Raw genomic sequence first — 22,926 nt, 5'->3', positions numbered from 1 at the left:
CCCCTGCGCCTGAGTGCGGAGAAGAGTGAAGCGAGAGCACAGGCCCTCCCGGCACACTTCTGCGTCCTCTCCCACAAAGCCCAGCTCAGTTCTGTATCCCCAAAGCCCTCGGCACAATGCCGGTCACACAGTGGCACCCGCCCCCACCACGCCCCTCCACCCCCAGGAAGTACTGATTACATGAAACTGTCAAACGGATTCATCATCTCCTTTTCTTTATTTCTATATCACCGCAGAGTTTGGTGTGAGTACACATCACTGCATAAGATTTTCCTAAATACTAGATTTATAGGTTAGTTGTCATTTATTGAGTTTGAAACTCCACAAATAAAAAAAATCACATGACATTTCTTCTGTAAGTTCCAAAAGCAGATCAGCACATCAAGAGAAATACAAATAAATCACGAATCTGTATATCCATTTTTGCTAGATAGACTAAATCTCTCTAACCTGATTCAAAGGCAGATTTAACTCTGCCTTTGTTGATTTCTGAAGAAAATGCTGAGAACACCTTGCAATGGGGCTGGCCTACATGTTTATCGATGTTTTCATACAGTAAACACCTACTGTGATCCTTCCAAATTCTGGCTGCAGAGATGTTTCTAGTTTCCAGCTCATTTATTTTTTAGTGCCTCCGTTCATTGGATAAAATGCAGATTCTGAGGCCAAAGGGGAATGCAGGGAAGATAAACCTGAAGACCTTTCACACATTTCAAAACTCATACTCCCCTCAGACAGCAAAAAAGGATATTTGTCGTCCTGGCTTGTCCCCAGACCTTCGGTGAAGGGGGTGGAAGCGGTTCCGGGCTGGCCTCTCCACCAGCCCGTGGTGGCGGGTTCCCCGGACGTTATCAGCTTGATGAAATGACGGCTGCAGAGAGAAGGTTAGAAGAGTTGGCTTCCGACCATGAAGTTGCCACTCACCCTCAAGAACAACAACTGATAACAGCAACAGATGAAAGGACTGATTCTGTAATTTTACTATCGTATGTTAGTGTGCCTTGGGTCAAGGGCAATAAAATAATGTAGCACATGGAGCTGCTTCTATGTAGTAATCACAGAATAACTTTAAAATAGTCTTTAGTGTTAAGAGGAAAGCTGAAAGAATGCTGTGATAAAAGTTGTCACAGTTAGGAGGTGGGGAATCGGGGGGACTAGGGATTCATACAAAATCCCAGAAACTAGAACGTACACTTGAAATGTGAAAGAGAGAGATTTCAGATAGAGATAAACTAGGAAGCCATGAGATATCTATTTTCTGCAGCGTCTTTTACATTTTTCTGCTGAATGCACAATGTTTAAAAATTCAGATGTGAGGCCTCTAGGGAAAAATGAGAACATCTTGGCCACTCTGGCCCCACAGTCCCACGTGGCAGTGATACGCCGAAGCTGAGGGTGGCCACTCCCGGTACTGAGACATCCACTCTCATGGTTTTAGTCCTTATACGCAGACCACTTCACTGACTCAGAATGTTAGATGTCGAGATTGTAACCTCTGAATGAAGGAGGAAAAAAGGAATAATACCTACATACAAGTGGAACATGCAACTCATTATTTCCCAATTGGCACAAATGAAAATATAAACAGATTTAAGATAAATTCATGATCAATAAATCCAAAACCCTTTCTTTTTTCTTTTTTTTTTTGCTTTTTTTGAGGCAGAGTCTTGTTCTGTTGCCCAGGCTAGAGTGCCATGGTGTCAGCCTAGCTCACAGCAACCTCAAACTCATGGGCTCAATTGATCCTCCTGCCTCAGCCTCCCTAGTAGCTGGGACTACAGGCATGCACCACCATGCCCAGCTAATTTTTTCTATATATATTTTTAGTTGGCCAAATAATTTCTTTCTATTTTTAGTAGAGACGGGGTCTCACTCTTGCTCAGGCTGGCCTCGAACTCCTGACCTCAAGCGATCCACCCGCCTCGGCCTCCCAGAGTGCTAGGATTACAGGCGTGAGCCACCGCGCCTGGCCCAAAACCCTTTCTTAAGGGATGCTTGGGGTACATTCTCAACATTTTTGAGACTGGCATCATAAAGGGCAATCTTTTTGGTTGTCAAAAACCAAATCCTAGGCTAGACCATTAAATCTCACACAATGGTGCAATGTGTATATGTTACACAATAGATGTCTTTGTCAGATACATGAGAACAGACTTACTCCCTCCCAGCTTTATTAAGGTATAACTGACAAATAAAAATTGTACATATTTACAGTGTACAATGTGATATTTTGATATATATATACATACACATATAGTGAAATGATTAAATCAAGCTAATTAACATATCTATCACCTTAATATTTATAATTTAAAACAGTTTCTTTTATATAAATTGAATCACATATAATAAAACAGATAGCTTACTATGAAAGGAATCCTATGACAGATTATGTCTTTATAGAGGAGCTTCCTTTATTAGCTAAGAACTAACTTTTCTTTGTTAAACATGTATTTCTTCAGACTGGATTTGAGAATTACTCCTATTTCTCCTAAGTAGACTAATATTAATAAAATGTCTGGGCTAATTTAGTTTATCAGTTCCAATCTGGTTTTTTTTTTTTTTTTTTTGAGACAGAGTCTCATTCTCTTGCCCGGGCTAGAGTGCTGTGGCATCAGCCTAGCTCACAGCAACCTCAAACTCCTGGGCTCAAGCGATCCTTCTGCCTCAGCCTCCCAAGGAGCTGGGACTACAGGCGTGTACCACCATGCCCGGCTAATTTTTTCTATATATTTTTAGTTTTCCAGCTAATTTCTTTCTATTTTTAGTAGAGACGGGGTCTCGCTCTTGCTCAGGCTGGTCTTGAACTCCTGAGCTCAAACGATCTACCCGCCTTGGCCTCCCAGAGTGCCAGGATTACAGGAGTGAGCCACCGCGTCCACCCTTCCAATCTGTTTTTATACTCCAAATCTATAAACTTACAAAATAAAGAGATCTTAGTGAGGAACAACTTCTGGGCTGAAATAAAAATATCTATTACGACATAGGTAAGCTGGATTTGATCTCAGACAATAGAGCATACATGCGTATTCTAGAGAATAATAAATTAAGTACCTAAAAAATAATGGGACAAACTGACATCAGGTGCTTCCTGGCATGATGCAAGAGGACACGCCATCTCTTATCTCACATAGCAGTAACTCTCCCAAACACGCATAACCTGAATAAAAATGCAGCAATGTCAGGTAAACCCAAATGGCCAAGGGACATTCTGCAAAACAACTGGCTTGTCTCCTCCCAAGATATCAGTCATAAAAGATCAAAAAAAGAGAAAAACCTGTGGAAATATTCAGATTTAAGGAGATGAGGGAGATATGGCATGCTGTAAGTAATATTGGCATAGTTAGCCAATTTTGAATAGCATCTACAGATCAGATAATACTGTATCAATTTTTAAATTTCCTTAATTTGATCACTGTAGTGTAGTTCTGGTTATGTAAGAGAATTCCTTGTTCTTAGGAGGCACAGAAAATAAGTAAACATAATGTATGTACACACACATATTAAGAGAAGGACAGAAAAAGAAAATGGGGCAAAATGCTAATAATTAGTGAATTTAGGTGAAGGGTACGTACAAATTCATTGTTCTATTCTTGTAAGGTTTGAAATTTTTTCAAAATAGAGTTTAAAAGTCTAAAATCTGGTAACAAAGGCATAGATCTTGAAGCAGGGCTCTTAGGCTTCTCATCTGTAAAATCTGAATGCCTTCAAAATTAATTGTATGTTTTAAGAACATCTAAAAATTACAATCACTTTTGTTACTTTTTAAATTATTAAAAGTTTACCTTGAAAAAATAACTACATTATTGGTTTGGGCAAATGATACATAACCTTTAGTCTGTTCTTCCACGTAAAATTCAACCTTCTATAAGGCTAGCTTTGCGGGATCCCAGTCATACCTGTTATGTGAGCTAACTGTTTAATGATTTTTTACTAGGTTCAAATGTAATATTTCAGAAAATATGACTTAAATAAAAATGTGTCTAAATAAAACTAAACCCCTACTATAAATACCAAAAATAAATACATGGAAATATCTTTGTTTATCAAGAGGACGCATGCCCATAGTACATTTTATTATCAGAAACTTGATTATACAAGATAGAAATAATTTTAAGAGAAAGATAACTTTGTTCCAAGATAAAAGAAAAAGGAGGATTCTCTGTTAATATCATCATATGCTTACTACAATAATGTTAAATGTACTTGAAAACATAAAGTTTCCATCTAGGAGCACAGTTATTGCCAGACTGAGCACCCAGAGGCCAGTCTACAAGGTGGGGCTAAGGGTCTTTGGAAGGGGCTCTCAAAAGCAGAAAGCTCTTGAAATGCCTCTAGACTTCCTATTACGTTTATATTTTCTATTTACAGCTGCCTCTTTTGCATTCACCCCTGCTGGCCCAAATCCTGCAGTACTGCTTGTACTCAGTTTTAGGCGATACTCTCTGTTAAACATTTGATATTTTCTTCTCTTCTTCACTGTGGCCCGACCTCAACTCTCTGTGCAGTATCTGATCTTAATCCAAACTATATTTGGCTTTAGTCTTCTCAATTCACAGGAACCTGCCTTGCTCATCAAATGAGCTAGAGCAGTTGTTCAGACACGGAAGCTGGGGACTGAAGGAGGTTTTAGAATGAAGAAACCTGTCAAACACTATGGTGTTTGACAGTTGGCCTAAGTCTCTGGGTCCCAAAAAAGCTAGTGACAAACAGATGCTTGATTCTTCCGTTCCCACCAACTTTCAACCTCTTGCTTGCTAAGAGCTAAAATTCTGTTACTTAAAAAATGTATTTATTAAGTCAACTTTAAAACATAAAAAGAAATAAAATTCTGCTATCCTGAAGGCCAAATACTTCATTTTTTCTGTTCCTTTTCAACTTTTATCCATATATAGTTCTTACACCATGGACCCTGTTGTACCCACACAGTACATACAGTATTTTTAACATTCCACATTGTCATTCAGAGAACATAGGATTTGGAGTCAGAGAAACAGTTCAAACTCAAGATCTTCTACTTACTATTTAATATATACATATAACAAGTTACTTTGTCTTCTTTGTCTATAAACTAGAAATGATGATGATGATAACTTCCTCACAGGCTTGTTGTGAAAATGAAATGAGATTACCTGTGTGGGAGCTGCCTTGTCGCGGGGATACCTGGGCACTAGGAGGGAGGGCGGATGTCAGGAGGTGGGACGCTGGGAAGCGTCTTAAAGGCAGGGCTGCCCTGCGGAGTCCGTTTGTGGTCAGGAAAAGCAGCATCACTATCAGGGGCTTCCCCAGCACTTTGAGCCTCTCAAAGTCTCCCCCAACGGGCCTAGGTCTCCATTAGGCACCATCTGCTGCCCACGCCACGTCCCCAGACAGGTGAAGCCTGGGATGGATGGCTGGAAAAGAGTCGACTGGGCCGTGTGATGTGCTTTGGCCAGTGGTTTATGAGCAGATGTGATACACATCTTGTCCAAACGGAAACTCTCAGACTCTTTTCCTTCTGCCATGAGAATACCACGTCCCAAATAGGGGATGTTCCCTCAGCTTCGGTTGCAGAAGAAGAAGATACATGGAGGAGAGCCACGCTGGTATTCTAGTCCCACTGACTTTGTATGAGTGAAAAGGAAATGTTTGTTGAAAGTCCCAGAGTTTTTGGATTGTTACTATGGCAAAGCTAGCTAATAGGTAGCGAGACTGCAATGAGATGAACAGTCTCATTTTTCTTGAAGAGCAACAAGGGAGGTATAAAGTCAAAAGAACAACAAATTGGTACCTACATGTTTTAAGGAAGGCCTTGGATACAGGCTCTGAAAAGCACTAACTTGCTTCAGAACAGGGAACCCAGACACCAAATGAGGAAGGGAGGGCTTCCGTGCCTCACATACGAAAGCTACCCATAGGTAGACCAGGGAGGGGGCTGACATGGCTAACGTGGATGGCAGAACTCTTTCTGAAATGAAACAGGACGTGTGAATCTTCTAAAAGAAGCAGAGCTGTGGACTTCCCAACAGAAATCTAGAGCTAATGGCAGACAGTACCATACCCTCAGAGCACTCCCCAAAGGGATCTAGATCTCAGTTAGGCATCTTTATGTGTGGGTGCCCGTCTACATGCCACAACATGTATGTACCCTCATCATATCATGTCTGAAAGCTGCAGCCAGGGATGAATGGCTGAAAAGTTGCAACTGGATTTCCTCACCTTTCTGGGGTCAGGGGGGAGTGGAATTACTTCCTCTAATTTAGACACTATTGATCTATCAACGTGACCTACATTTATTTGCATTAACTCTTTTAGTAGATATACCACATTGCTGGCATATCGTTAAGTTTGTGGCTAATCAGAAAGCCCAGATCTTTCTCACTTGACTGCTAAACCATGGGCAGATTCCTACTAAGCCCATGTTTAGTCAGGAAATGAGGTGCAGTTTGAGATCGGGAGAGTTGGTTGCTGTCAACTCAGGGAGATTTTATCATTATTAAAGTATACGTGCTTCAGCGTATGCTTCATGTGTGAACAACCAAGACACATTTTTTTCTTCTGTGGCAAAATAGAAAATTCTAGCTTACAGTTGTATTTCCATGCATGGTTATTAAAAAGAGGAAAAATGTAATTTGCAAATACCTTCAAGTGAAATATGGGTTTCTAAATGCTAATAGGATGACCAAATACATTTTTGCATGTAAGAAGTTCTACCATATTTTTAAAAATATATCAAAACATGCAGAAGAGCAGGATTAAGCGTATAAATGGTTCCTTTGCAAAGTCTTGATCCAGAATACCACAACCTCAGCACCTTTACAAAGGGGTGCCCAGTCATACTCTCAAACAGAAGGAATCCCGCATAAGACAATTCTCAAGAGCTTCGTTTATAGACATTATGATGACTGGCGAACAAGAAAAAACTTATAAAACTCCTGCAAGGGCAACAGACATCTTTCTGGAATATCACTGTCAATACTAGAAACGTGTGCTGGCATGAAGCTTCGACATCACAGAGAAACTGCACCGGAGAGTGCTGTCATCATTATTCTATGCTACGAGGACAGTGTGCAAGCCGGAACCAGGGGTCACTTACGTGGCTACTGCAACCATCTCAGCAGCAAACCAGGAAGCAAAGAAAGCCTCTAAAGCAACAGTCCCCAACCTTTTTGGCACCAGGGACCGATTTCAGAGAAGACAATTATTCCATGGACTGGGGGGCAAGGGGGATGGTTTCAGGATGATTCAAGCGTATTACATTTATTGTGAACTTTATTTCTATTATTATTACATTATACTATATAATGAAATAATCATACAACTCACTATAATGCAGAATCTAACGCTGCTGCTGGTCTGACAGGAGGCGGAGCTCAGGTGGTGACGCGAGTGCTGGGGAGCGGCTGTAAATACAGAAGAAGCTTCGCTCACTTGCCCACAGCTCGCCTCCTGCTGTGTGGCCTGGTTCCTCACAGGCCCTGGACCAATACTGGTCTGTGGCCCTGGGGTTGGGGACTGCAGCTCTAAACAACAAAAACAAGTAAGAACCCTAGAGGAGAGCACTCAGGAGGGAGCCCCTCCTCGGGTTCTCCACTACACCTCACCTGAGCCTAATAAACTGGGTCACCTCATTTTACAGCCCACAGCAGGGGAAAACATGGTGGGGATGAGCAAAGGAAGGGGACAGGGGCTGCTGGCTTGTCAAGGTGAGCTACACGAGTAAAGGCAAGAAGAACCGCTGCCCACAATGGAATTCCACTCTTTCCTCCTGCAGATGAGAAACCAAGATCCAGAGAGATGAAGTGATTTTTCTCAAGGCCAGACAACTAGTGTGTGGCAGCCCGGAAATCTGAAACTCAGCATCCTGACCTCATTCCATGTTCTCTTCGCCTTGCCACTTTGCCTTCTTTGCTAAATAACCTACATAAAATTAATCACTTTTGAGATTTTAAGTGGATATTTGCACACATGTGCAAAGGAAAGTAAAAAGATTTTAAGAAATTTTCCACATAAATTTTATTACGTTCTTGTAAATCTACCGAAGATCTAAGATTCAATTAAGAAGATAATTGCCCTGCTAAGACATCTGACCATGTCATAGTATAAACAGCACGCCACAACTTGATATTGGATCCAGTAGTCTTACTTGAGATACATATCTAACTTAATATTTTATAAATGGTTAGCCAAAAGTCCCAAAGATATTTATTGACCAAACCATGCTGCCTCCTATAGAATGAAAATGCTACCTCCATCATTCTAAATTTCTGTATATTCTTGGGTTTGCATCTGTTTCCACTTCTCCAGTAGAGCCTGAGTAGGATAGGAGGCTGGTTGAAAGTTTAGCTGGTAGGAAAGGTACTATTAATAGACAGGGTCCTTAATGCTTGGCCCCGAGGGCATATATTTAGCTCTACAGACCTCCAGCTTGCCCATGATGCTGTTTTGTTTTTCTGTAGTTTGCTTCTTTAGTTCTTGGTAAATGTGTGAAAAATAATCCCCAGTACTGAATAAATTTCTGTTGGTGAAGAATGGAGACTTAACAAGCTCAGGAAGTAGGGCAGGTTCCTTGAGCTTGCAGGGCTTTTTATTTATATACAGGCTTTAGTTAGTGAAAGATGGTATAGGCTCCCTCTTTTTTAAAAAAGGAAGTCTAAGTAACAAAGGAACAAAGCTGGCTCCTGGGAACCCAGCCGGGCATCATTCCGGCCACACAGCACCTCCTCTGGTTCTCCTGACACGGGGAGGTAGTCTTGAAGACCTGCCCACGACACAGAGCATGCTATTAATTCACTGCCTTGAGGTTAAATGGACCATTTTAATTCTACCTTATAAACTGAGCAGAAAAAAGGATTTCATACTTGGTTAAAGACTCTATTATACCACCATCTAAAAAGAAAAACTTAAAGAGAAGTTCAAAATATGTTACCAATCTCCAGGGTCAGCCCTGCCAGCCCCCAGCCAGCCTCCCTGACTGCGGTCCCTCACACTGTTCCTTTGCCCTCTGCCCCGTCAGAGCCAGCAGTAGCTGGTGCTTACATTGCCAGCAGGCGGGGTCTTCAGTTCCCAAAGCTCCCGCAAGGCTCCTGGCTGTTCTGGGAACAAAGTAAGGCTTTCCCCTAAGCCGTTTGCCAATACTAACTACACTATCTTTGGGGCTCGTCCATGGTCCCCAACATTTTTGGGGACAATTTTGAAGACAATTTTTCCATGGACCCGGGGATGCAGAGCTCAGGCAGTGATGCATGATGTGGTTCCTAACAGGCCACAGACTGGTACCGGGCCGAGGCCCCGGGGCTCAGGGACCGCAGGGCTAGTCTATTCCAGTGTTGCAGGGGTAAGAACCCCAGAACCGCCTGGATGGGTAGTTTATTTTTGTCTTTGTTTTTTTAAAACACGGAGGCTATGCCTTTTTTGACTAGCTGAACTTGGGATGCAATCTTTGCCAAAGGACCAAACAAGTCCTGCTGTGAAAAATGAAAAGCAGCAATGAAACGCAGAACAGACCAGAGAGGGTGCCAGCACCCGGTCTGTCACCGCATCTGTGTCCCTGGTGTTGCCCCGTCCTAGTCCTCATTTTTAAATGAAAGATAAAAGGGAAGCAAATTTAATAAGATAAACTAAGCTAAAAGATTACTCCAGAAAATGACAGAGATAAAACAGTAGTTTGGGTGTTTTTTAAAGCAACTAAGATCAAATTCGGAACAACGGAAATGATCGCAGAAAACCAGGAAAAATCATCTGTCAGAATAAGAAATAGCAACAAAGTATGAAACATGCCCAGAGTGAGGGGTCTAGAGTTCACGGTCCACGTGGAAGGCAGCCTCCCACGTGGAGAGTCGCATGCAGTTCCCGACCCTGAAGACCCTGACGACCCTGACGGGGCAGGCTGCAGGCGGCGTGACCTCTGCCCCTGCCCCCAGCGCCTTCCCTCCAGCACCCACAGTGTCTGCCACCTACTGGGTTCCAACACATGTTTGGTGAATTATATGATGCTCCTAAATATTCAGGCTCCAAAGTGGCGTGTGTGCCCCTAGGGGGTGTACAGGATAAATAAAGGGTATGGGGAAAACATTACAAGTTCTGTTTCCACTTGGTTTTCTATTTTTTGTGTACTTAATGTAACAGTAGAATAGTATATGTACACAATTTATAAACAGAGAACATCTCCAAATTGGGAACAGAAAACTCTTTTTACTAGTAGGATGCATGATCAAAAAGTTTATATGGCAAAATATTGATAATTTTTATTATAAAACTGGTGATGGCTACACGGGAGCAGAATTCTTATTCTCTATAGCCACAAATTTCCGTAATAAAATGAGGAGTTTCAACTTCAAATCCTCAGGGATAGCCGTGGGCACGGCACACAGACCCAAGCCCCTAAGGGCATTTTACTGTCTTTCCAGGGAATGCCACCCGAGCCCCACAGAAGTAGAAGTTTTAAAGTCCCTGTTCCATCCCCACCCCTGCCCGCTGTGATGTCTGGTGGTGAGGGGCCTTCAGTCGAGTATAGTTCCCCTGTTAACTTCAATGCTACCATGACAAAGACTAGAGAAATTCCTTCTGGGTGAGTTGGGTCTGCCCCCGTTGATCTCCTGCAGAGGGAGATGATTTGCTTCTCATGGGGTGGGAAGGACTATGGAAGGGAAGAACTGGTTTTTTGACGCACTAAGCCTTGAGCAGGGACAGGGCAGGCTGGCCGACAGAGTAAGGCCAAAGGCGCCCTTGGACACCAGAAAGGTCAGGCAGGCATTTCAGGTCAAGCAGGGAAGGAGTCAACACGCCCAAGCCTCGCTTCATCCCCTCCAGCCTCTCCCCGCCCCGAGGCACTCTCCATCAGACCAGATTCCCCTCTGGGATGCGACTGGGTAAAACACTTCACTGAGTTGAGGAGAGATCGGTGATGTGGAATTAAAAAAGAAAAACCAGGCCGGGCGCGGTGGCTCACGCCTGTAATCCTAGCACTCTGGGAGGCCGAGGTGGGCGGATCGTTTGAGCTCAGGAGTTCGAGACCAGCCTGAGCAAGAGCGAGACCCCATCTCTACTAAAAATAGAAAATTATATGGACAGCTAAAAATATATATAGAAAAAATTAGCCGGGCATGGTGGTGCATGCCTGTAGTCCCAGCTACCCGGGAGGCTGAGACAGGAGGATCCCTTAAGCCCAGGAGTTTGAGGTTGCTGTGAGCTAGGCTGACGCCACGGCACTCACTCTAGTCTGGGCAACAGAGTGAGACTCTGTCTCAAAAAAAAAAAAAAAAAGAAAAAGAAAAACCAAGGCGGGGTGCATGAAATGAGTGGCAAGATGTTGAAATCACTGGAACTGGCGATGAGTATGTGGGGTTCTTTATTCTACTCTCTACTTTGGGGTATAGTTTAAGTTCCCAAATAAAAAGTTTAAATTTTTAATTAAAATTATGACAGTATAATAAATTAAGGGTGCTTTTATCAGCTTCAACCCAATAACTTCTATGCACATACCAAAAAAAATTAAAAAAGAGAGATGAAGGTCAAGTTTTCTAGCATATAGCCGGCAAACAAAATTTTTTTCACACTATTGATGCCTTTAAAGGACAACATAAGTGTATAATTTCACAAAGGAATGAGAAAAGTGCATGAGAAAACATGTCTGGAAAGAATAAAATTATCTGGAACATTTAGTTAAATATAACAGCACATGGCAATTCTAAATAAAGCATATTGAGTTAAAAAAAAAAAAACCTAACATCCTGTTTTTTGAATTAAAAGAGCATAGGGTGCTTTTCTCATCTGGCTACTTGCTCATGAGAAGACACACACAGTGTGTCCTGTTCTGCCTGGACTCACAAGCCTTGACAAGAGTCAGGAATGATGTTCCGGCCAGCCAAGGCGACCAGGCAGCATCCTCACCTACGGCGGTCTAGCCATTGCCAGCCCCTCTGAGGATGGGATGGACGACTTTCGCAGGCAGGCCGTTCCTTTTTCATACAGCCATGCTTCTGGTACCTTCTCCCTTAGGCTGAGCTGTAAAATGTTCTCAAAGCATTCACCATGTCTTGGGGAAATGCCCAGATGAAAGGTTGCTAAAAATTCATCATGGTAAGATCATTAGTCTCCATGAAGAACCAAGCTATCAAAAGAAGAAGGACTGGGCCAGGCCAGGTGGCTCACGCCTGTAATCCTAGCACTCTGGGAGGCTGAGGTGGGCGGATCGTTTCAGCTCAGGAGTTCCAGACCAGCCTGAGCGAGACCCTGTCTCTACTAAAAAAATAGAAAGAAATTAGCTGGACAACTAAAAATACACAGAAAAAATTAGCTGGGCATAGTGGTGCATGCCTGTAGTCCCAGCTACTTGGGAGGCTGAGGCAGGAGGATCGCTTGAGCCCAGGAGTTTGAGGTTGCTGTGAGCTAGGCTGACGCCACGGTACTCTAGCCTGGGCAACAGAGTGAGACTCTGTCTCAAAAAAAAAAAAAAACAAAACAAAACAGGAGAAGGATTAGTCCATGGAACCAGATTTCCCATTTAATTTGAGTTAAAACTGCAACAGAATCTGTTTGCTTGCTTGGGGACTCTGCGTTACGGTGGTTTGGCATTCCTTTTGTCAAATAGAAAAACTAAGGAAGCCTTTTCTTCCTATCTGCAAGTTCCCACTTCGGCCTACAGACAGGGGAGGGAAAACTGACCACTCTGGTGCGCCTGAGGAGTTACTAAGGAATAAAGCTAACAATCCGATCCTCCACTGGCTCTGAGCTTCAGCTCTGCACCAGTGGGACCCGGGCACAGTGACTAACCAGCTTCCTCAGTCTCCAGAAGAATGATATATACAGCTCAGCTGAGCACTTTAATCGGTGGCATTTGAACTCAGACTGGGCACCATTAACACAGTTCTAACTGAATGTATTTCTCAAATTAGGAGATTTACTTTACTTGGTACCTTAAAAAATATATGAGGAGAAATAATCATTAGGGAACCTGATTACTTTGGTAGGTTTTCAAAGTTTTGAGGTGATTTTTTGTATTTCCTCTGGTGCTCCTTAGTGGAGACGTGCAATGTGCATGCAACATAAAACCAGAGATAAAACTAGAGATTGTAACTGAAGTATGTTTAATCAATGCGATCATTCAGATATTTGCTCTAAAACCACAGTGAAACTTAAGTGAGAGATGGTAAAGATTTTTTTTAATTTCTTGTATATTTTACTTCTGTTTGTTCTTGGGAAAAATTTTGAGATTTTGCAGTTTCTAGAAATAATTTATAATGGTAACGGGGAGACTGAAAGTTGCGGGATTGTCACTGGGATGTGCCACAGCCGGGAAGGGGAGATGAGGCTATCACCTGGGTCAGGATAGTGACTGCTCCCTTTCTCCTTTCCTCCCCTGCAAGCCAGCCTTATAGCCCACTTGGTCAAACTGTAACAGACCGACCCAGGATGTTCCAGGCCATAGTCCTCTTCTCTGACCCGAGATCCAGGACTGTCCACTCCCCTAAGGCTGCTGGTCCCCAGTGGAAGAGTAGAGCATAGTCGTCCTCAGTATCCCTGGGGGACTGCTTCCTGGACCTCTCCCAGATAACAAAATCCCTGGCACAAAAGGGTATGGTATTTGCATATAACCTATGCACATCTTCCCTCACTCTTTAAATCCAAATTACTTATAATACTGAATACAATATAAATGTTATATAAACAGTTATTACACTGGTTTAGGGAATAATGACAGGGAAAAAAAATTGTTCATGTTCAGTCCAGACATATTTTTTTCCCAAATATTCACAGTCGGCAATTGGTTGAATCCACAGATACGAAACCCACAGGTGCAAAGGGCCAATTGTATAGGAACAGATCCACGTCGGATTAAAGCAAGAGTTGGCGTCTTGGCTGTCCTTAGACACAGAAGAACAGACAGATCACGGACACTTAGAGCCAGTAGGAACTAAGAAAATTTAGGCCCGGCTGGAATTATCACTTTTAAAGATAACCAACCAACTTAGATCAAATTATTTGAATAAATAATATATTTATATTCTTAACAAATAAAAAATATGGACAGTGACAAGGCAACCTCCAACCCTTATTCCCCTTCCACCCCGTTCCCACCTCCCAATGAGTAACCAGGTTACTGGCTTCTTTTGAATCCTTCCAAATAGTGATTATGTACGTGCAGCAAATACGAGTATCTGTGACTTCTGCTCCTCCTTTTTCACACAAATGGCAGCATACCAACACACTGTCTGTACCTGGCTTTTTAAACTTAATCTTCAACTAAATCTCTAAACCTGATCCCAATTTCCTAGAAGTTCCTTCTCTAAATAGCCAAACAAAAATATTAGAAAACTCAACAAAACTAAAAGTCAAAACTGTCAGGGAACAAATACCAACACTATAAGTGGATTATTTCCTTCCAGACAGATCACGTTGGCCAATTTCTCTAAGCTCTATATCCTTCTCAAGATTACAGGGTCCTCAAAGAACAGGACCACAAACTACTCCCTCCTCTGTCTATTGGCTCTTTCCATCTGCATTTAAACAAGGCCCAGCCTCCCCCGTGTGCAGCTGGGGGAAGGTAACAGAAACATGACTTGATAACTTGATGTATCATTCTCCTCCTCCTCACCCCGCGCCTCTCTCTCCACAGCCAACCTTAGTGAGGAAGGCGGTGCCTCAACTCTCACTCAGGCCTCAGCACCCTGCCCCTCTACTCCACCAAAATTTCCCAAAAGGTAACTACTAAATCCAAATGGACTTTTCCAGCTCTTAAGTTACTTGACCTCTTGGAAGCATTTGAAATTATTGACAACTCGCTCTCTTTTGAAAACGTTCTCTCCTGGCTCCTGTGACTCCACGCTCTCCCACTATTCTCCTACCTCTCTGAGTGTTTATTTCCAGCCTTCTTTGCAGACTCCTGAACTTCCTGAACATCTGTAATGCTGGGGTTCTTCAAGGCTCTGCCACGCAACTCTGTTATTTCCAGCCCAGATCTCTTTCCAGAACTTCAGACTTGTATATTCCATGGCCCCCCACCCCCGCCGCCCCCGCAACATCTCTTCTAGGACTGCCTGCAGGCACTTCAAACTCAACATGCTTAGAAGACAATTTGGCATCTTCCTCCCAAACCAGCTCTATTTTGTGTGTTTCAAATCTCGAGGAATGGTGACAGCCAAGTGCCTAACACAGCAAGTCTGGGGTCATCCTTGAGTGCTTCCTCCCCAATCCCTGCCCATCCCGGTCATCACCGAGCCTGATCATTTTGACCTTCTAAACAACACCTCTCAGCCCAGCACTATCCCCAACTGCCCACCTACCCTTTCTCCCCTGGATCAGTGCAACAACCCTCTAACAGATCTTTTTGTCTCTAATCTTGTTTCCTCCAACCTAGTTCCACATGCAGTCAGAGTAATCTTCCTAAAACACAAATCTGATCACATCAGATTTGCTGCATAAAACCCATTAATGAAAGGATTTTTTAAAAAGACGCTATCAAGCCAATTTTAAGGTTCATCTGGAAAAATAAACATGTATTGGAAAATCACTGAAAAGCAGAACGAAAGTGAATTAATCCTACCAGATTTTAAAAATGTAATATAAGGCTATAATAATAAATTAAAACTGTGATTCTGGAACATGAATAGACACATAGATCAATAAAAGAGAATAAGAAATCTCAAAATACAAGCAAACATGTGTGAGAATTTAGTATATGATAGTGCATTTCAAATGATTAAAGAGGATTGTTCAGTAAACAGTGCTGAGACAACAGGCCACAAACTGAAAAAAATTAAGCCAGATCCATACTGCACACCTTACATTAGCATAAGCTCCTGAAGATCAAAGATTTTAAATTTAAAATGCAGGAAACAAGAAAAGACAGCTTTCTGACTATGGCAAAAAAAAAAAAAAAAAAAAAACACACCTCTGGAAGCAATTTAAAAAAGACATTAAATTTTGATACATAAAAATTCTTAAATTTCTGTTAGAAAAAACATCCCATCATGAAGAAGGTCAAAAGACAATTGACAAACTGGGAAAATATTTACAACTCATATTCACAGATAAATGGCCAGTTTTTCTAACATTAATATATAGAAAGCTCCTAAAAATCAATATGAAAAGATCAATCATCCAAAAGAATTACAGGCAAAAGATATAAACAGATTGTCCAGAGTAAAGATAACACAAATGACTCATAAACGTAGGAAAAAAACACACCTTACTCATAAGGGAAATACAAATTAAAACTACACAGAGACATGATTTTTCATCTGTAAGATTAACAAAGATCAAAAAGTCTGACAAAACACTGAGTTGGGGAGGATGTGGGCAAACAGGCATTCTTCTACACGGCAGAGAGGGATGTGCAACTTCTAGGGAGAGCAAGTTGACAGTATCTATCAAAGCTACTCATGTATATATACTCATGCCCCAACATTTCACTTTTGGACGTTTTTCTTGCAGCTTTACCTGCATGTATATGAAATTATATGTCTATAATGTTGTTCATTGCAGCATTGTTTGTTTTTAATCTGTAAATTAGTTAAATGTTCATCAGTGGGGAATTAGTTAAATAAATCCTGGTAAATTCATATAATAGAATACTGCGTAATCATTAAAAAAAAAGATAAGGGTACAATTTGTGAACTGATGTGGAAAGATCTCCAAGATACATTAAGTGAAAAAAGCAAGGAACAGAAATGTACATGGTTAGCTACCTTCTGGGGAAAAGTGTGGGGTGAGATGGACTATCTGTTCATGTTTGCTGACTGTATATAAAACATCCCTGAAAGAATAAACAAAAGTGGTAACGTTGGTTGCCTAGGGAGAGTGAACTGGGTAACGAGGACAGAGACTGGACCAAATGAATAGATGTTCACATATCTCTATCCAAAAAACATGTCATTAAAATCAAAGAACATATTAAAGCAACAGTAATACACTGATGTGGAAATGGACAGAGGAAGTGACAGCTGTATCAGTGGAACAAAACAGAAAAAAAAGAGAAAGAGGCACATAAAAAATAAATTATTCAACAATTGAGACAGCCTGTTGGCCATAAAAAAGTGGGATCTCTGTCTCAAATCTCACATCAAATAAATTCCAAAATAATAACGGTATTAGAATAAAATATGGATTAAAAATAGGTGAATGTTTGAAAAATCTTGGAGTGATGAAGCCCACTCTAAACACAGTAGAAATTGCAACACAGCAGCCACAAAGAGACCAACACATTTCACCCATAAAAGTTAGAGCAAAAAACTCTCAAACAAAAATTACTAAATGGAGAAAGTATTTGGAATATACATGGAAGACTGCGGTGGACAGATTTCAAGCCCCCTCCCCCACACTGAGTCCCCACCTCCTGGTGCTCGTACCTGTGTGTGATCCCCGCCCTTAAGTGTAGGCAGGACCTGCAATTCGCTTCTGACCTGGCAACGGTGATGAGATGTCACTCCCATGATTATGTTATGATATTTATAAGACCCTGTCTTGCTAGCAAAGACACCAGAAAGACTCTTCCTCACTGGCCTTGAGGAAGAGGGCTGCCATGAATTAGGTGCACACGGCACAGACGTGTTTCCTATAGGAGCTGAGAGTGGCCTCCAGCAAGAAACCGATGCCTTGGTCTTTCAACCGCAAGGAAATGAATTCTGCCAACAACCAGAGGGAACTTGGAAATAGTCTCTGATGAGATCACAGCCCCAGCAAATATCTGGATTGCAGCCTGGTGAGACCTGAAGCCAAGAATCCAGTTAAGCCATGCCTGGACTTCTTATCTACAGAAACTGTCAGATTAAAAAATCTGAGGCCAGGCGCAGTGGCTCATGCCTCTGATCCTAGCATTCTAGGAGGCCAAGGCAGGAGGATCACTTGAACTCAGGAGTTCAAGACCAGACTGAGCAAGAGTGAGACCCTGTCTTTACTAGAAACAGAAAAATTAGCGGGGCATCATGGCACACACCTATAGTCCCAGCTACTCGGGAGGCTGAGGCAGGAGGATCGCTTGAGCCTAGGAGTTTGAGGTTGCTGTGAGCTAGGCTGATGCCACTACACTCTAACCTGGGCAACAGAGCAAGACTCTGTCTCAAAAAAAAAAAAAAAAAAAAATTAAAAATTAAAAAAAAAATCTGGCCGGGCGTGGTGGCTCACGCCTGTAATCCTAGCACTCTGGGAGGCCGAGGTGGGCGGATCGTTTGAGCTCAGGAGTTCGAGACCAGCCTGAGCAAGAGCGAGACCCCATCTCTACTAAAAATAGAAAGAAATTATATGGACAGCTAAAAATATATATAGAAAAAATTAGCCGGGCATGGTGGTGCATGCCTGTAGTCCCAGCTACTCGGGAGGCTGAGACAGGAGGATCACTTGAGCTCAGGAGTTTGAGGTTGCTGTGAGCTAGGCTGACGCCATGGCACTCACTCTAGCCTGGGCAACAGAGTGAGACTCTGTCTCAAAAAAAAAAAAATAAAAAAAAATAAAAAAATAAAAAAAAAATCTGTGTCCTTTTTGGACGATGATTACATTGAAAGCCCAGATTTCATGACACATTATACCTATGTAACAAAACTTCATTTGTACCCCTTAAATTTATACAAATACAAATTAAGTTAAATTTTAGAAGTGTGTCTTTTTAAGCCACTAAGTTTGTGGTAATTTGTTATGCAGCAATAGAAAACCAATACACAAAACACCAATTTACTTAATAGATAATAAAGAGTTCTTATAAATCAATAAAAAGATAAAGTATTCAATATAAAAATAAGCAAAATATTGTGTACACAATAGGATATATAAATAGCCAAAGAAACATAAAGAGATGCTCAGCCTGTCTTTTGTGTTATATCCCCAGCAATTTAGAACAGTGCCAGATGCACAGGGGCCACTGAATATTTATTTGTTGAATGAATGAATGAATGAATTTCATTCATAACTAAGGAATGCCAATTTAAACAATGAGATGCCATTAGATTGGCAAAGATGAAATAGACATCTCTCCAAAGATGGTTATACAAATAGTCAACAAACACATGAAAAGATGATCAACGTCACTAATCATTTGAGAAATGAAAATCAAAACCACAATGAGGTATGACCTCACACCCATTAGGATGGATACTATAAAAAAATCAAAAAAAAAAAATAGAAAATAACATGTGCCGGTGAGGATATGGAGAAATTAGAACCCTTATGCACTGCTAGTGGGGGATATGACATAGTACAGTCACTGTGGAAAACAGTATGGCAGTTTCTCAAAAAATTAAAAATAGTTATTATATGATCGAGCAATCCCACATCTGGGTCTACATCCAAAACATTTGAAGGCAGAGTCTCAAAGAGATCCTTGCGACCCATGTTCACAGCAGCATTATTGACAACTGCCAGGAGATGGGAGCAACCCGGGTGCCATCAACAGATGAGTGGGTGAACCGAGTGTGGTATGTACACACAATGGAATTATTCAGCCTTAGAAAGGAAGGAAATCCTGTCACACGCTATTAACATGGATGAGCTTTGAGGACATTATGCTGAGTGAAATAAGCTGGTCACAAAAAGACAAATAGCATATGATTTCACTTACATGAGGCACCTAGAATAGTCAACTTGATAGAAACAGAAAGTAGAATGGTGATCACCAGGAGCTAGTGGGAAAGCAGTTGTTTAATCGGTACAGCTATACAAAGCTAGACAGTGCTATCATTAAAAAGAATGCACATCTTTTTTTTTTTTTTTTTTTTTTTTTGAGACAGAGTCTCACTCTGTTGCCCAGGCTAGAGTGAGTGCCGTGGCGTCAGCCTAGCTCACAGCAACCTCAAACTCCTGAGCTTAAGCGATCCTCCTGTCTCAGCCTCCCGAGTAGCTGGGACTACAGGCATGCGCCACCATGCCCGGCTAATTTTTTCTATATATATTTTTAGCTGTCCATATAATTTCTTTCTATTTTTAGTAGAGATGGGGTCTCGCTCTTGCTCAGGCTGGACTCGAACTCCTGAGCTCAAACGATCCGCCCACCTCGGCCTCCCAGAGTGCTAGGATTACAGGCGTGAGCCACCGCGCCCGGCCAAGAATGCACATCTTTATGTACCAATAAGGAAAGACACCTAATTAGTGTCGTTTGGTTTTTAAGAGGGAAGTTATTTAGTATGGCATAATTCCCTTTGTGTCCAGCATGCACAGAACACACGTACTTGCATAGACTCCACAAAAACCTCCAGCAGGGTGCAGATGCAACACTTAGCAAGAGCCGCCTCCGGGGATTAGGACCAGCGGAGGGTGTGAGGACAGAAAGGAGACTTTTACTTTTCGTGCTTCCGTATTACTCGAGTTTTTTTTACAAGAATATGTATTTATAATAGAATAAATAAATGAACAAGCAGGTAAGCAACTAAATGAATATTCTCCCAATGGCTTTACATTCCCCTTAGGACAAAATCCAAATTTCATAATAAGAAAGTCAGGTCCTCCGTCGTCTGGTTCCCATTTCACCCTCCAGCCTCATCTCTCGCCACTCCCTTCTCATACTCCATCTGCATTCCTGTCTCACCAAACTTTCAGTTCCTCCGAGCTTGGCCAAATGCGGTTTCTTTTGCTTAGAACACTCCCCACTCCAATCTTTAGTTATACAGCCCTCAGGGCCCAGTTCAGACGTCTCTTCCTCCAGGAAGCCTTCCCCATCCCTCTGCCCCGGTCTGGGTTAGGCAGCACTCGCCCGACCCCTCTACTCCTCGGCCGTGCGTTTATCACACGGTGTCACGACGACTTGTAAGATCATCTTCCTCTCCCGCTGGACTGAAGATCTGCGGGCAGTGGCTGTGCCTGTCTGGGTCATCGTTGTGTCTCAGGCATTAAGCACAATGCCTGGCACACAGACAGCAGTCAATAAACATTTTTAAAATTGGACTTTTATTATATAAAATAAATATAACACATTATAGATAATTTGGGAACATAGAAAGGGGGGTGGATACAACTACTGTTTTTATTCAACATTCAGTGTTTTTTCCCCTATGCATGTTTTTCATAGTTTTATTCCCAAGGTGGACATTTTAGCAAGACCCTTCTGATACAGTCATTCTGGTCAGGGAACATTTTGTTGCACTCTGTCGAAGTGTGAAGCTTCTGGAAGCCAAAGTAAGGATCGGTGTTTTTAACATCAAGTAATGTGCACAACAGACCACGAACAACCAGGCGCTTTCTCATCGCTAACCCACCTCACATTTTGGGGGACTTTTACTTTGCATAACACTTCATTAACTACTGGATGCTTAAACTTTAATGAGGATGCATTGCTATTACACTTTTTATTTATTTATTTATTTATTTTAATTTTTCTGACTACTGCTGGACAACAGCTATTACACTTTTTAAAAGCAATGATTTATTTTATAGCCTGCTGGGTTAGCTTCTAAAGAATTATTATTCTTTTCCCAAAGTAATCACTATAAAGAAGTGTTATTAGAACATCAATATAGCATATGTATTACTGAAGAAATTGTTAGGAAGGAGTTTCTCTGAGGATGTTCCTAAGAGTGCTGAAGTCAAGAGTAAGAGATCATATTGATACCCACATACTCCTCCCCTCTTCCCCGCCGAAGGCCTGCAAACGTCAGTTCAAGAATTGGAGAAGAAACCCACATAAGATACAAGTGAAACCTCACAGCATCTCTGAGCCCTACCTCACCCCTCACTATCTTTCCATCCCTGACCCCCACCCGAGATGAGAGGCTGGCAACTGGGGATGAAACGCAGGCATAGGAAGAAGTCCTCTGTATCGCTCATGACTTGATGATTTTTTTAGCCATATTTTTTGAAAAGTAGTATCAGAGTGACAGTGTCAAAGAGATCCTAGGGACAAATGAGCTACGTCCTAGCAACTGTGTGAAAAGTTTATACACTCCCATAATCAACAGTACATACAATTTTGTATCCCTTTTTAAATAGTTTGCTGAACATAGTAATACAAGTATTTTCCAATGTAGCTGCACAGTCTTTTTTTTAGACAGAGTCTCACTTTGTTGCCCAGGATAGAGTGCCGTAGCATCAGCCTCGCTCACAGCAACCTCCAACTCTTGGGCTCAAGCAATCACCTGCCTCAGCATCCTGAGTAGCTGGGACTACAAGCATGCGCCACCATGCCCGGCTAATTTTTTTTTTATATATATTTTTAGCTGTCCATATAATTTCTTTCTATTTTTAGTAGAGACGGGGTCTCGCTCTTGCTCAGGCTGGTCTCGAACTCCTGAGCTCAAACAATCCACCCGCAACAGCCTCCCAGAGTGCTAGGATTACAGGCGTGAGCCACCGCACCCTGCCTGCACAGTCTTTATATTCCTAATTTTAAAGTGCACTGAGCAGATGTATCATATTATACTGAACTCAAATATTCACTATGATAAATAATACTATAACATTATCAGGCTTAAGGTTTTGTTCTCATATATTGGATTATGTTCTTAAGACAGAGTTCCCGAAGTAGAATCTATCAAAGAATATGAATATCTGAACATTCTTCATACATATTCCTAAACTGCTTTCCAAAAGCTGCACACCAATTTACAATGTCTGCAGTAAGGTACAGGCATACCTCAGAGATACTGCGGGTTTCGTTCCAGACCACTGCAATAATGTGGATGTCGCAATAAAGTAAGTCACATGAAATTTTTGGTTTCCCAGTGCATATAAAAGTTAGGTTTACACTATACCATAGTCTATTAACTGTGTAATAACAGAATTATGTCTAAAAAACAATGTATATTGTTAATTTAAAATTATGTTATGACTAAAACATGCCAATAGTCATCTGAGCCTTCAGCAAGCTGGAGGGTCTGGCCTAGATGCTGATGGCCACTGACTGGTCAGGGTGGTGGCTGCTGAAGGCTGAGGAAGGCTGTGGCAATTGCTTAAAATAAGACAACCACGCAGTCTGCCTATCAGTTGACTCTACCTTTTACAAAAGATTTCCCTGTAGCATGTGCTGCT

At 41.8% G+C, this 22,926-nt stretch overlaps 1 protein-coding gene across 2 annotated transcripts in view; it reads right to left on the bottom strand.

The window, feature by feature from the left end:
- CRTC3 (CREB regulated transcription coactivator 3) overlaps nucleotides 1–22,926 on the bottom strand; it is a 94,116-nt gene that overhangs the window by 43,067 nt on the left and 28,123 nt on the right. For both annotated transcript variants that reach the window (XM_069466586.1, XM_069466587.1), the window contains exon 3: nucleotides 752–871. In XM_069466586.1, the coding sequence (XP_069322687.1) occupies nucleotides 752–871 (120 nt within the window). The remainder of the gene's footprint in view (nucleotides 1–751; nucleotides 872–22,926) is intronic.

The sequence above is a fragment of the Eulemur rufifrons genome, chromosome 3 (genome assembly GCF_041146395.1).
Source record: "Eulemur rufifrons isolate Redbay chromosome 3, OSU_ERuf_1, whole genome shotgun sequence".
Lineage (NCBI taxonomy): Eukaryota > Metazoa > Chordata > Mammalia > Primates > Lemuridae > Eulemur > Eulemur rufifrons.
This window is presented reverse-complemented; position numbering and strand designations above follow the sequence as displayed.